This window comes from Protopterus annectens, chromosome 8.part0 (genome assembly GCF_019279795.1).
Source record: "Protopterus annectens isolate FY-2018-M chromosome 8.part0, PAN1.0, whole genome shotgun sequence".
In the NCBI taxonomy this organism is placed as follows: Eukaryota; Metazoa; Chordata; order Ceratodontiformes; family Protopteridae; genus Protopterus; species Protopterus annectens.
The window spans coordinates 636,681,533-636,698,371 of record NC_056741.1 but is presented as its reverse complement, the minus strand read 5'-3'; the positions used below and the strand labels follow the sequence as shown (position 1 = coordinate 636,698,371).

General features: G+C 36.5%; 1 protein-coding gene across 2 annotated transcripts in view; it reads right to left on the bottom strand.

Moving 5' to 3' along the window:
• FOXP3 (forkhead box P3) overlaps nt 1-16,839 on the bottom strand; it is a 733,303-nt gene that overhangs the window by 531,158 nt on the left and 185,306 nt on the right. For both annotated transcript variants that reach the window (XM_044080123.1, XM_044080122.1), the window contains exon 2: nt 8,357-8,470. In XM_044080123.1, the coding sequence (XP_043936058.1) occupies nt 8,357-8,391 (35 nt within the window). In that variant the 5' untranslated portion in view covers nt 8,392-8,470. The remainder of the gene's footprint in view (nt 1-8,356; nt 8,471-16,839) is intronic.

The following is a 16,839-nucleotide window of genomic DNA, read 5'->3' as shown; positions in this document are numbered from 1 at the left end:
TATAGACACCTGTGTGGAGATACTTTTTTTTCTACTTTTCTGATTTTTTTCCATATTTTAGCCAAAAAAATTATCTTTTTGCATTTTTTTTTATTTTATTTTGGGGTCTGTGTCTTGCAGCTTCATTTGAGTTTGTAGGTAGATTGCATATTACTGCAAGATCGTAGCATCATTTATACATTATACTATACTTATATCTCCATTAACAGAATAACCTGTAAAAGCTAGGTGTTTGTATTTGATCTCTGTTTGGTACTTTAGTCTTGTAGTTTAATTTACAGTTGTGCCAGAACTTTGAACTACTACCAGATTTGATCCTTGTTTAGTTACTTATTACTACATTTTTTCCATTAACAGCATTACTGGTAAAGTTCTTCATACTCTATTGCCTTGGTCTGTGGTGGGACCTCAGTAGTGGTATTACTGCAAATTCTACTGCAGAACACATGCTTCACTGCTTTTACATCTGTTTATGTTCCCATTTTGCTCCTAGATTCTCCTTATCATTTATCTGTTTAAAGCTGCATTCCAGTGCTTTTCTCTTTACTATGCTACTGGCATTCCCGTATTCTTTGTATCTACCCCAGTCACCACTGAGCTATTAAGTCTCAAATTTCAAGTTTCTGAAATTCTAACCTCTCTGGGGTCACTGACATGTAGCCAGAGTCACAGGACTAGAGCTTCCATTTTGGCTTTAATTCAGTGGATCTCTCTCTAGCTAGTCTACTTCTTCAGTCTGAAATTTTCCCACCATCCCACTCTTTTCCTGTGATGGTTTTAAAAGACTGTGTCTCTGGCTTCTGTCCCTTATGGTAATCTGACTTCCAAAGTCCCTCCCTCCCTTCTTTCATTGCTATTATTTGTTGTGCAAGCTATTTATGTTCTTTTCCAACCCACTGCTTTCCATATATCCATAATGCTGAGTGCCCAACCAGCAAACCAGTATTTCTCTTGAGTAGACCTCCCTTACTACAAATTGTCTCCTGCTTATTTTCCCAGAGCTCCCATGTGCTTTCCACTCTTGCTGCATTCTTGCCCTTGCCACATTCCAAGAGGGTTCTGCACTAATCCTGCTCCATCCTTGGTAGATAAGAGATTCATTTTATTGTTTTCACTACAGTTAACTGTTTCAGAGTGCTACCACTTTATTTCTCCTTTATTTGTTGATTTTGCACTTTTATCCCACAGACTGCTAATAGGTAACCTGTGTCTGGCATACAAGACATCCTTCAATCTATTACTGACAGATTTACTGCACATCAGCAAGTCAAATGGCATCAGAAATATTTAGTCTAGGGATCTAAACCTCTTCTGCAACATCAACAGAAAAGGTTGGAGGGCCAAGTACATTTTGCAGAGGACACCACTGCTTTGGAACAGACTCCCCATCCACATAAAACAAAGTTCATTTCTATCCATTTTCAGCTGCATCTTAGATCTATGGGTAGGAAACAAAACATTTTTCTCAGGACTGCCCCCTGTACTACTAATGGACAGAGGCAGTTCCTAACTGCTTTATCCCCTGCATGGGACCCTCAGATTACCTATGGTAGGATCCCAGTTATTCTCATCATGGGTAATATATAATTATTGATCATGGGATGACTAATGCCTATCTATAACCAAATGACAGATACACTGGCAAGGCTTAAAATGTTCCAGAATGACAGCTAGCCTAGTTTTTACCTATGACCCTCTATATCATGTTACAGGTCCTAAATACTTCAAACCACCTTATCCAAATACTTCAATTTGTTTTGTGGTACCATTACACTCTCAACCAATTTGTTTTGTCTTTTTCTGCATTAACAAGAATATTCCATCTAATGACAGTAGGTGGTAGCCTGGTCTGTCTGAGTTGGGAAACACATGAGAAAGCTGTAAGTGTCCTTTTTTATTGGACAGAGGATGTAGAAGCCAGGTGTTGTGTTTAAAGTGCCTGTGTAAAACTAGCACATTTGTCTGCTTGCTGCTTTTGGTGAAGCAGTTGTTAATAGTGGCATGTATAGACATAGGTGGGATGAAACCAAATTTTCCCTATAAAAACACCTCTGAAACTGCACCAGCAAGTCTGCTTGTTGAGGAGTACTGCTCCTCGAATTTAATATTATGTAGCCCAGCCTAGTCTCGAGTCCCAAAAACACCCTTAGAAAAGTCCACCATTAACCCCTTAGTAGCTCATCCAGTAAAGGACATGATATCATAGATATGTGCGGTTTTCATTTTTTTCTGTTCTCCAAAACTATCTTTGATGAGTTGACGTGGATCCATCCTAAACCATCTTGTTCCATTGGAAGGATAGAGTTATTTCAGTGAACCTTGCATTTTTCTCCTCCTAGATAAAAATCCTTCATCTCTTTATTAATTACTGTCCACAGCTTCTGCAGTTAATAAAAATATACCTGACCTCTATATAAAACTAAAAGGACCAAAACATTTTCACTGCTTATATCTTGCTATCCATATCCATGAACAAGGGCTTTCACTTTCTTAGTTTTTGTATTACATTTTGTTTAGTCTCTTCCCACATAGTCTTAGCAGCCATAACAAAATCTTTTTTAACCCATACTCCTAAATACTTAATTTTATCATGTCCCCTTAAATATGGGTATTGCTGAACCAATTCATATGTGGGTATATAGTTTATAACTATAGCCTTTGTTTTGTCTGGATTAATTTTATATCCTGAAAAAACTGAAATTCTTTCAGAATGTTCCACAACAGACAAGATGACCTTTTCTGGTTTTATCAGGTACAAAATAATGACATCTGTAAATAAACCCAACTTTTCTTGATTACTTTACCAATTATATCCTTGAATTTCTGATTCCCTTAATTTTTTTGCCAATGTCTCTAAATATAATGCAAATAACAAAGGGGAAAGAGAATACCCCTGCTTGATTCCTGAATTCAGACACAACTTATCAGACAAGAATCCTTCCACTTTAATTTTTGCTTCAGATCCCTCATATATCCTGCTAATTAATCATATTATCATATCAGGAATGCAAATGCTTCCGCTGCCCAACTCATAAAATCCCAGTTTACTCTGTCAAATGCTTTCTGTGCATTAAGACCTACCGACAACAGCAGTATTTTCTTATATTCTGCTTTCCTCTGGGTCATCATTGTTCTATTAATGTTTTCAGGTATTTGTTTCCCCTCTTCAAAACCACATTGATACATATCTATCAACGTTGACAGCACCTTTGCCATTCTTTTAATTATTACAGACACAAACACTTTATAATCATGGTTTAAAATTGAAATGGGCCTATAAGAAGCTAGGTTTGAATGGTCTTTGCCACCTTTAGGTATTACATCCTGCATAGCTTTCTTCTATGATGTTGGTGCTTCCCCTCTTTTTAAGTACTGTTAAACAAAAACCTTCTTATTTATTTTAGATTTATTTTACATTTGTTTTATTTTATATTTGTTTAATAAACAAATAAAAACAAATAAAAAAATAAAATAAATAAAACAAATAAATAAATAAATAAATAAATAAAAACCTTCTTGATATTTATCACTTTCTTCCCTCCTAACTTACAGACTTCCACAGCAATACCAGCTATTCCTGAAGACATTCCTGCAGATTGATTATATGTTACCATTTTACCTCATCTCCTCCTATCTTACTGTTAATTGGTGAGCCTCATCTCCATCTAACCTTGGCATAATTATCTCTTTTATAAATATTTCCATTTGTACTTTTTCTTGATTTCCACATTCCCATGCTCTATACACATTTTCATAACATTTCTAAAATATCTCTAGTACCTTTACAGAATCTCTGGTTATTTGTGTTGTTATAGGCTCTCTAAGGTTGGCAACAACACTTTCTGTGTCCTGTTGCTTAAGTCATTATGCTAAGAGTTTTTGTGCTCTGAAGTTATTATCAACAAACAGTTGATTAACAGCATTTTTTCTAAACTTGTACATATTATCCAGATTTTCCCTTATTTTCTCTTTAGCACTTTGCAATTGTGCATGTTCTTGTTCTCTGAGCTTCACCTTATTCTACAATACTTTAACCTTTGTCAACCCCTCTAAATAATTTTTGTTACTTCTTAATATTCAACTTATTCTACAATACTTTAACATTTGTTAGCCCCTCTAAATAATTCTTGTTACTTCTTAATATTTACCTTATTCTACAATACTTTAACCTTTGTCAGCCCCTCTAAATAATTCTTGTTACTTCTTAATATTCAACTTATTCTACAATACTTTAACCTTTGTCAGCCCCTCTAAATAATTTTTGTTACTTCTTAATATTCAACTTATTATACAATACTTTAACCTTTATCAGCCCCTCTAAATAATTCTTGTTACTTCTTAATATTCAACGTATTCTACAATACTTTAACCTTTGTCAGCCCCTCTAAATAATTCTTGTTACTTCTTAATATTCAACTTATTCTACAATACTTTAACCTTTGTCAGCCCCTCTAAATAATTCTTGTTACTTCTTAATATTCAACTTATTCTACAATACTTTAACCTTTGTCAGCCCCTCTAAATAATTCTTGTTACTTCTTAATATTCAACTTATTCTACAATACTTTAACCTTTGTCAGCCCCTCTAAATAATTCTTGTTACTTCTTAATATTCAACTTATTCTACAATACTTTAACCTTTGTCAGCCCCTCTAAATATTTTTTGTTACTTCTTAATATTCAACTTATTATACAATACTTTAACCTTTGTCAGCCCCTCTAAATAATTCTTGTTACTTCTTAATATTCAACTTATTCTACAATACTTTAACCTTTGTCAGCGCCTCTAAATAATTCTTGTTACTTCTTAATATTCAACTTATTCTACAATACTTTAACCTTTGTCAGCCCCTCTAAATAATTCTTGTTACTTCTTAATATTCAACTTATTCTACAATACTTTAACCTTTGTCAGCCCCTCTAAATAATTCTTGTTACTTCTTCATATTCAACTTATTCTACAATACTTTAACCTTTGTCAGCCCCTCTAAATAATTCTTGTTACTTCTTAATATTCAACTTATTCTACAATATTTTAACTTTTGTCAGCCCCTCTAAATATTTTTTGTTACTTCTTAATATTCAACTTATTATACAATACTTTAACCTTTATCAGCCCCTCTAAATAAGTCTTGTTACTTCTTAATATTCAAGTTATTCTACAATACTTTAACCTTTGTCAGCCCCTCTAAATAATTCTTGTTACTTCTTAATATTCAACTTATTCTACAATACTTTAACCTTTGTCAGCCCCTCTAAATAATTCTTGTTACTTCTTAATATTCAACGTATTCTACAATACTTTAACCTTTGTCAGCCCCTCTAAATAATTCTTGTTACTTCTTAATAGTGCTCCAGAATTTTTTGGGGTTGGAGTGGTAACTTGTTTGTGTCTGTAGATAAAAGTTTTTCTTGTCATTGTTCACCTGTTTTTTGGTACGGTTCCTGAGTTTTTTGCAGTTTTGCAGGTGTGTAGGGGATTTTTTTTAGACAGGTACATTTTCCCAGTATATAAGAAGGGTTTCTTATTAGAACGTTTATGCATGTTCAAATAACAAAGAACTTCTGATGGTCAACAGAGTGATTATTAAATATACATTGCTGGGACATCTCTATTAAAACATTGGAAATAATAATAATGATAATAATAATAGTAATAGCAGTATAGTACAGACTAAAAATACAGGTGTTTTTGGTTTCTTATGAAAATATTCTAATCAACATTGTTACGTTTTGATAAAAAGTATATGAGCTCCTAAAGGCATGAAATGCTGCATTTAAATAAAAAACAAGTATATCCTAAGAAAGGCCAGAGCAAATCTAAGTGGAGGTATAAAGGAGGGTAAGACGACCTATGAACGTAAAATTCAGGGACACTTCAATGACCAAAGGGACTCCAGATGTCACTGGCAAGACATACAAGTCACAGCCAACTACAGGCCTGCATCCTCCCCATGTGATGACAACACAGAATTTCTGAACAAACTAAAGACTACTTCAGCAGATTTGATATGAATAACAACACTGTGCCAAATAAGCTTCTTGTTGAAAAAGGTGAGGAGGTGCTATGTCTAAGAACAACTGATGTTCTGAAGACTCTGAGGTAAGTAAACCCAAGAAAAGCAGCTGTTCCTGATAATATTATGGGACGGGTTCTATGAGACTGTGCTACTCAAATGACCACTGTACTAACAGATATATTCAACATATCCCTGCAACTAGCCATTGTACCCAGTTGCTTCAAAAATGCGACAATAATTCCCTTACCCAAGAAATTCTAACTGACAACCCTAAATGACTACCAGCCAGTTGCTATTACATCAACAGTAATGAAGTGTTTTCAGTGGTTGAACAAAAAACATATCTCTTCAAGCCTACCTGCAACACTGGATACATTACAGTTTGCTTATAGATCTAACCGCTGCATGGCGGATGCAATAGCTATAGCACTTCATCAATCCTTGGCACATCTAGAGAACAAGAACTGTTATGTCAGAATGCTGTTCATTGATTTTAACACTGTCATCCTCCAGAATCTGATATCAAAGCTGATCCAGGTGGGCATTTATACCCTCCCATGTAATGGATACTGGATACTGGACTTTCTCATCAACAGACCCCAAAAATTATGTTTGGGAAATAACAGTTCAGTCAGTATTACATTGAGTACGAATGTCCCTCAGGGCTGCATCCTGAGCCCTCTACTGTTCACCTTATTGAAGCATGACTGCATGGCCAAGCATGAATCTAAAAAAATCATCAAGTTCGCAGATGATACCACTGCCACAGGTCTTGTCAGAAATGGTGAGGAAACAGCTTACAGGGATGAAGTGGAGTATCTGATAGACTGGTGCAACAGCAACTGTCTGGCCTTAAATGTAAACAAGACCAAAGAATTAATAGTGGACTTCAGGAGGACTCAGGAGATACATTATAATTAAGGGGGTGGCAGTGGAAAGAGTCAGAAACACCAAGTTCCTGGGGGATGCACATCTCAGATGACCTATCCTGGTTGACCCATATTAGCCACACAGTGAAGAAGGCACAACAATATCAGCACTACCTATGGAAACTGAGGAAGGCAAACCTGTCTCACTCCATCCTCAAAGCCTTCTACAGGGGAACCATCGAGAGCATCCTCTCAAATAACATCATAGTTTGGTATGGTAACTACAAAGCATCTGACCACAAGGCTCTCCTGAGATTTGTGAGGACAGTAGACAAAGTCATTGGTTCCTTGCTCCCATCCATGGATGATCTTCACGAGACTCAGTTTATGGGAAAGGCTAGCAAGATAATCGATGATCCCACTCATCCTGCCCATGGCATGTTTTTCCACCTTTCCTCAGGCAGGCAGTATTGCAGCTTACACTGCAAAACATCTAGACTGAACAGGAGCTTCTTCCCTCTATCCATAAGGCTGCTGAACTTGAATGCCAAGCATGACAGCAAATAATCAGATCAATAAGCCACTTGCTGTGAAGTATTATTTATAGTAATCACGCTGGCAAATTGCTTCAATAACTGGTACCATTAGTCTGATTTCTTATGCTGTTACTTCCTGAATGTGCAATAGTCAGGGAGTGAGTCACCACTCCATACATGTGCAATATGAACATCAGAATATATCATAATACAACTGATGAAGTGTTAAATTCTAAGCAATCATAATGTGAAATCATAGTCTTTGCAATGCCTACTAGTATAATATTGTCTAATATCTTAATGTCCAATTGTAATAATTTATTTCATACCTCTCAACTGTACAGATTTTCGCAGAATGTCCAGATTTTTGCCTCATATTTTTGGTCTGTCTCGATAAAATTGTAGTTTTCTGGCAAATCATTGGCAATTCATTAAGGATTGAAGTCAGAAAATAATGGCATACATTTGAGAGTTAGTCTTCATACCCCTCAGAAAATCCATGTTAATGCAAAACATGTTATACTATCAACTTTCTAAGTTTGTAAGAGCAATACTTAAAATTGTCCCTATTTTGGGGCCTTTGTGCCATATTATTTACAGCTTTGTCCAGATTTCCTGCTCTAAGAGGTTGAGAGGTATGGTGTTAATATTTTAATTATTACTGTATGTGCATTAGTCTTACTGTCATTCAAATTATGCACTCTTTGCTATGTCTTGCGCAAGGACCAAAGCAACGTAATTTTGTTCAGCTTGCACTGTTGTGTTTATCTTATCCACAATAATATTAACTTTAGTTTGAAAAAAGTTTTAATCATAAACTCTAGCACCTGAGCTGGTTAACATGCAAAATTAATTTTAATTTAAATATGCATGCAACCGTTTCTTCCTTTCATACATAAATAATAACAACATGAAATATGAAGAAACTGACCTGAGGGCCCGATGTTCTGAAGACGTTGTCATCATATGATACTAAAGTATCAGCTCTAAGTGGAAGATCTTGATAGATATGTACTAATATTGTCTTTTGCTGCAGCTGTACAATCTATAACCCAGAGAAAGATGTTGGAATACATTGGCCACTGAATCTACTCCCAGGTTAAAAACAATCGAACAGTTACATAAATAAATACAAGCATTTCCCAGTTCACAAAGCATTCCATTTGTTGTAGTTACTTCTTATGATCCAGTAATGATTTTCAACATGCAGCCACACCAAATGCTTTGCGTGAGTCATAAACATTTTAGTTATACATTTAATACTTTTTTCTATGAAAGTGGGCTGCTTCTTTACCGTTTTTGCCCAAGACCAAGACTTATGGCAAATAAGTTAGAAATATTTGCCTATGAATACAAGAGTTATCATGACATATATATTATAATAAATCACAAGGAAAAAGATTATACAAGGAACAATGAAAATTGCTGAAAATCCTCCCTAAGAGTCAGAACAATAACATGGTATAACAAATGACGAGTACATTTTTTTTTTTTTTTACTTACAACTAAGTCCAACAATAAGGGAAGTCTATACTCTAACTACGTCTCAAAACTCTGGAACTCAATCTCAGTCTCAATTGCATTCAAGATAACAGACAAAATATTTAATTTCAAAACCCAGTTTAAACAATCTCTAAATTGGATTTAGCTCTGCACATGCTCCAAAACAGGATAGTCTAAGCCACTTAATAATCTTACGCTTGTCTTCTCTGACCTGTTTCAAACACTCTGCCTCCTCTTTTCTTAAGCCATCTATCATTTTCTATACCTCTTCTTATTTTCTCTCCCTACCTTCACACAGCTTATACACTCTTTCTTAGGTCTCTACCGTTTTCCTCATTATGTTTGTATTAAGAAAGCTCCCTACATCTCAGTTTTTCATCTTTAACTAATTATTTTCTTGATATATATGCTCAACATTTTTCACTTCACCTTTGACTACAACTCTTGTTTTATGTCATGTGATAGTATACTTGCTCAATATACACCGGAATGTTATGTTAAATATAAAAGCACCTAAACTATATTAATATGTGAAACACAAATATATCCTATGCTACAAATATATGCATAAAATACAATTTTTCTGTATAGCTTTTCTCACTGAGCCAGTACTGAAAAGTATTTGCCGCCAAGTTATACTATCCTGATTTACAAAAACTGAAAAAACAAAACAAAAAAACAGATAGATAAATAGATAAATAAATAAATACTATACATTAAAATAAGATACAGAGGGAGTCAAAGCTTAAAGTAAATGTAATACAATTCAGTTAGCATTGCTGCATCTCAGCTCTGGGATCTCTGGATCAGTTTGTGGCTCACTGCCTTTCACAAGGAGCCTGCATAGCTTTCCTTTGTCCATGTGGATTTAGTGAGGTGCTCTTCTTCCTTCTCATATCCCAAAGGCATGTCGTCAGATGAAAAGGTGTGCATTTGAATTTCCCATAAGCATGTGTGCAGCAGGGTTCCTATTAGATGACCGAAGATGCATTCTATCGAATGCGTCTTGGTCAAACTTAAAACAACGAAAAGGCAAAATAGCGACGGGGCTTTTAAGCGAATTCTTTCCCAGGGAAAGAATTCACTTGGCTGCTTCCATTACTTTGCCGTTTTCGGTACTGTAGTGCGATCTCTGAGTTGGTATATTTAAGTAGGGGGTGTGGGGGCAAAGCCCCCCACTTTATGTATTCTTTCAATTTTTTTGTTTTCTGTTCTGAGCTTTTGAGATTGTAAGCTTTTGCTTACATGGGGTCGACTATTTATTGTTCGCTTTTTTAAGTGTTCAGTGATATAATATAGACGCGTGCAGCATATAGGTAAGTGTGTGCCTGCATCCAGTTGGATTGCTTGCTGGGAGAGGTTGCTGCTCCTCACCAACCCTAAACACAGTGAAGTGCACTTCAGAGAATTAAAAAATTAAGGAATTAAGCAGACTGAATGAAAGCACAGTACGAATAACAACACCATGACTAGACATTGTTTAATAAACTTTTGATCTTTGTGAAACCTAAAAAAAATTTTAATTAGAAGCATCAGTATGTGGTTCTATTCCCAAGGCAGGTACTTGGACTCATTTTCTAGTACTGACACTGCAGTGCAGTGTAAAGGAGGTGCTTCTGTCCTGAGTGTGCCACCTCAGAGGACAAATTAAACAGAGGTCCCAGCTGCCAGAGCTGGTGGAAGATCAGGTGGATGTAAAAGATCTCGCAGCACTTATCCAACTATAGTAGTGGTTGTTTTATTAATACTTAGGGCCTAATTCAAAAAGACTTGCTCTCAGTGTAACAGATCATTTACACTGAGAGCAGGTCTTTTGGAATCTGGCCCCCGGTGTAAGCCTGTTTATAGATAGGTCTTACACTGAAGTGGGTCACTTACAATGAGAGCAAGTCTTTCAGAATCAGGGCAAACTCACAATGAGAGCAACTCTCTGGCACATAGTTTTTTAGTTATTTACCCATAATCACTATATGCACATTTTTTCACCTTCATTTTTAATACATGTTTAAATAAACAGCAGAAATAGTATCCTAAAAAGCAGGGGACAATCACAGCCCCCTAGCTCCTCCTTTACCCCCACCCTGTTTACCACAAACATTTTTCATTTTATCTTTTCTACAATTGCTGTCTTCTTGTTATAAAAACAACCTCTTGACATCTCATATTCCATATTCCCATATGGAGAAATGAAAAGGGTCCGAATGCAGAAATTAAATCAGTAAGAAAAGGAGAGTCATTTTGTTGGAGTACCTTCACATGGAGCACCCTGTTTTTTCCAAAATCTCATCAAAATGTTACTGATATCTAGACTGTATTTTATATATCATGAAGAAAAGTAAGCCAAAAATAAAAAGAAGAGGGGGTGCACAGGTCCAGGATAAAAAATTATTTCTCCTGCGCAGGAAACAAAAGGCAGTGTATAATCCCCAAGCCATGGAAACATTTCTACCACAGGGTCAAGATGAGGGTGTTGGGTGGGGGGTTCCCTACTGTAGAAGGAAGAAGTAGTTTCAAAAAACATAAAAACTGATAGGTCAAACAAGAAGCACAGAGATGATAAAATAGACTTTTGAGGATAAGAAAGAATTTCTACACATATATGTAGTAAGAGAGAAATTAGAGTAAAGAAACATACTTGCACAAGACAAACTTCCAAAAGCTACAAAAAACCAAATTCCTTAATGCAACATGTCAAGGAAAAAAAAACATGTTAGTGAAGAAACACCGGACTGCCTAGAAAAACATGGTAGAGTAAGTGAGAAAGGCTAAAGAACCAAAACAGAGGTTTTTGAAAGTTATAAAAATGAACTATGGCCATGAGAAGGAAACCTGATATAGTGTATTATATATTCAGCAAAAAACAAAAAAAAAAAAAAAACAAAAAAAACCCCCCTGAAAATAATCAGTGTAAAAAGAGCAGTTCCAAAGATATTTGAAGAGAAATCGAAACAAAGACATCAGGATATGAGAAATTTAGCAATATATATACCTTATGGACATACACGGCTATTCAGGTCGAATGTACAATCTCTTTGGTGGCAATGATACATACACCACTGTATCTCTCAATGAGATTAATATCGCCTATCGGGGAATCAAAGTAGTTCTAGATGAGCTACTCCAGTTTGATAACATCTCACAGGAATTATATGATTTTTTAAGTGTCCTGAACCCCATCATTACAAAAATTTTCAGGATTCCTGAAATCCATTCCAAAATAGACAATCCTCCGATGAGCCCTATCATTGCAGCGGGTGGCTTGGCTGCAGAACCGTTAGCAAAACACATTGGTGTTAAGTTAAAACACATGTTTAGTGACTTCCATCACATTGTGAGTGACTCCTGGGACCTTTTAGACAAACTCAGCAAGGTAGACACCAAGCAGGATTACATTTTTGCCACGAGAGATATACAAAATTTGTTCTCTGATTCCCCACAATGAAGGTCTGAGATGGTTTGGGGAAATGGTCAGCAGATTTGGCTGCATTTGTGGTGAAACAGAAACATCACTGATCCAGGAATTCATGGACATTGTTCTTAGAACAATTTTTTGGTATATAATGGTGGGTACTTCAAACAACAACTTGGTGTTGCTATGGGAGCAGCATGTGCCCACAAGTTTGCCAATGGTGTTCTGCTTAAATGGGAGCTGGGCATATTATTTAAACTACCAGCCTTTCAAGAGTGCATCAGGTACTTTAGGTATCTGGAAGACTTGCTTTTTATTTGGCAAGGTACAGAAATGGAATTCAGTGAGTTTATGTTTCAAGTAGAACATACTACTAGTTTCTTGAAGTTTACTCACTGTACCAATCATGATTTTGATAACTATTTGGATGTATGTATCACACATTTACCTGACAGTGGGTTTGAAACTAAGGTATATAGGAAGCCCACCTTCTGCAACTCATTTCTCTTCTTTACTAGTTGTCATCCATACCATCAGAATAGGGGATCGTTAAAAGTCAAATGATCAGAATATCCAGACTCACGTTGAATGACGGCACATGCATCAGAGAGTTCAAAGTGCTTAAGCGGATGTTTAGCGATTGTGGATATCCTGAATCCCTGCTAAATACTATGCAAGAACTTATTTGGGCAGGGAGACAAGGTAGCTATACCTCCATCTTTTGGTATGGTTTTCAATGTGATATTCCAGTGGAAGCTGTGGTTGACTCTGCTAATTCCACTAATCATACAATTGCACTTTATGGAACAATATGGTGCTGTACTACAGTTTGGATGTGAAGCAATTTGAACACATTATCAGGAAGAATTGAAATGTGTTCAGCTGTCAAGAAAATACTAAAAGACTTACTGTGGCACTGTTAAGTTTCACTTACAGAAACAAATCTAACATTAAGAGTATTGTGAAGAGAGAATTAAACACTCAACAGGGGAATGTTAAATGTGGTCCCTGTCCTCAGTGTTGTCACATTGAAACCAAATACGAAGGGGAGATTTTTGACAAAATTAAAAAAGGTACGAGGGGTGGAAAATTTTCTTGCACCTCTGAGAGAGTGGTTTATCTGGCTACATGCTCCCAGTGTTTGGCTTTTTACATTGGAAAGACTGACAATGCTTTACACCGTAGAATTTACCAGCACTATTACTTTATTAAACATCCTTCAGAAGGGACTCACGGAAACAGATAGCTGGTGTCAGAGCCATGGCCTGAAGTTAAACGCCAAAAAATGTATAGTCATACCCTTCGGGAAAAACAAGGTAACCCCAAGCTACCATATAGGTGGCAATCCACTAAGCACAGAAGAGGTTATCAGGGACCTGGGGACCCAGGTTGACAGTGGCCTTTCTTTTGACACTCTCGTTGCTAAAGTGGTTAGAAAGACCTTCTACATTGCCCACCTGATCATGAAGGGATTCACATCCAGATCTAGTGAGGTCATTGTTCCCCTGTACTCTTCACTTATCAGACCAATGATCGAGTACAATGCCCCATTCGGGATGTATCTCACCCGACATCTGCAGCAATTGGAGAGACCCCAAAAGTTCCTCACCAAAAGGATAAAGGGACTACAAAATCTGTCATATGCTGCCATATTGAAGAAACTCCAGCTCTATTCAGTTGCATACTGTCTGCTCAGAGGTGACATGTGCCTGACATACAAGGCCATGTCCAACCCAGAATTAATGGACATGCTCCACCTCAAAAAATCCAAATCCACCAAAACCACTAGAGCAAGCGACTTAAACCTTAGCACGGATATAAATAGGACGTGCTGGAGGGATAGATTTATCACTCAGAGACTCCCTATGCTGCGGAATAAAATCCTGATCCATGTGAGGCAGAGCACCTCACTGGCTCTGTTCAAGAGAAATCTTGACCTGTGGATGGGAGACCGTAGGTTTATCCCGGGAATCATCTCTGTGTCACTGCTGGACAGAGGCACAACAAACTAATGGGCACAGTATTTTTTCATATAAGGGGTGGCGTAAGCTACAAAAATTTGGGCTAGGCTTATAAATGCCTTAGGGCAGATAGCCTAGTATAAACCTATGAACCTATGAACCTATGTTGACTACAAGAATACCCGTGCTAAACATTCCACACTGTGTGTTGGTTTCAAACACTCAGTGTTTGAGCAAGTGAGGGGCTTCTCCCCTCTTTGGTGACTGGAAAAAAAAACTTTTGAACGAGGAATTATTTTGGCAACTTAAACTAGATGTCAATAACACACCCGGTATTAATGAGAATATATCTGTCACCAGTGAGTTGAAAAAAATGTGCCAACAAACTATGATTTTCTGTATATCATTTGGAAACCACAAGATTGGAACTAAAGATCTTTATGTCCATATTTTTTTATATTTTTTAAAAATTAGTGGATCATATTGTATTTTTATTTTATTTTATTTTATGCCTCACCTGGTTTTCAGTTTTACATGATAATACTGAGTGCCCTTTAAGGCCCTTTAAAGTTATTTTACAAGGCTTCCCAGACTTTTTACACATGAAATACTGACTGGAGCATTTTGGAAGCATGCCACTTCCTGAATGTTTTTAACATGATTTTTTTCTTTTAACAATGGTTATGATGATGTCCTCAGGTGTAGATGAAAGCGCTTAACTGCATTTGTGGACTATTAAAGTTTCACTGATTTTAGAAGCTGTATTACTGGAGTTTGTGGCACAAGTAGGTAATGTGGAAAAAAAAACAAGGATTAGTGAGGTAGAAATTAAACAAATAGAAATTAAAATGTCAGACTATCTATAAAGTGAAAGGTTTGGTCTGGAAACTCTAACACAGGCAGCATCACAACATGATGGACAAGTAGGTCCCCAGATAGAGAAGTAGTGGGTTGAATATAATGCATCTGAGGAGGGTATGCCACATGATGAAGATCTAGACTCTTCCATAGGAGACTTGCATGAAGGCCCAGACAGTCAGACACAGGTAATGTTGCAGCATGATGGGCAATGGTCCCCCATATGGAGGAGCAACAGATGAAGTAGGATGCTTCTGAGGAAGATAAGTGGAAAAGACAATGCCCTGGAACCTTCTGTAGAAGACTTGCATAGAACAGAAAGCAAAGAAGATGCTGTCAGTCCACAATAAACTGATCGAAGGGAAGACCTGCTTAATTTAATAGAGCTAGATGGACATATTAAAACAGGTGAAAGAAATAGATTAGAGAAAGTAAATAAGACCCAAAATGTTAGAAGACTGGTAAAACAGATGATTACATTAATCTGAACTATTATGAGAAATGTGTGTGATATAACAGAAATAAATAGAATATATTACTGTTTAGTGAAACTAATAATGGATAAAGTGTTACCACAAAATGTAGAGTAACCAAGGAAAGGGAGGGAACAAGTAGAGTTTCACCATGGAAACATTGGATAAAGAAAATAATAAAGGATCTAAGATAAGGAGTAACAATGTCAGAAGACTACATAAAAGAGAACATCAAAAATCCCTAGAATGGTAGATGCGGTAAAAGCAACTCACAGTATCAGCACAAGCAGAAACAACTTAGAAAATATGCAGATAAATACAAAGAAAATGTATGCAATAAGCAATTCAGTAATGACCAAAAAAGATTTTATATAGAATTGGGAAACAAAGCAAAAAAAAAGAAACACCACTAAGAAAAGAAAAAAGGTACATTTGAATAAGTATTGATACAGACCCTGTTGAACACAACAAACATGCCGAATGACTAGAAGAATTAAAGGAAACCATACAAATCTCTAATGTAGAGGATATGGAATAGGATGAAGTAACAGCTAAAGAAATTGAAATAAATTTAAGAAAATCTCCTAACTGAAAAATCGCATGTCCAGATACAGTACCTAACTTCTGGTTAAAGGTATTAACATTTCTACACAAAGTATGAGCCATGAGTAAGAATTATGCATATGCACATCCCAAACAGACACCAAACTGGTTAACAACAGGAAAAACAATACTCAAGAGTGAATGGAGAGACCCAACCATATCCCTGCACATCACCAACCTGTTCACTAACAGTACAACTATCCAGACAAATTATATCTGATGGTAACATTGTTACTATTTTTTTTATCTGTGTGACTTTGTCAAGTTTAGTATTTGGCTGGTTCATTTGTTGAATTGCAGTGACTGATGAAAGTGGCATCAATCTTTCTGCAAGTAAACAAGACTAGTACTCACACACACACACACACACACACACACACACACACACACACACACACACACACACACACACACACACATACGTATATGCACGCACATGCACACACGCACACACGCACACACACACACACACACACACACACACACACACACACACACACACACACACACACACACACACGCACACACACATACGCACACACACACACACACACACACACACACACACACACACACACACACACACACACACACACAGGTATATGCA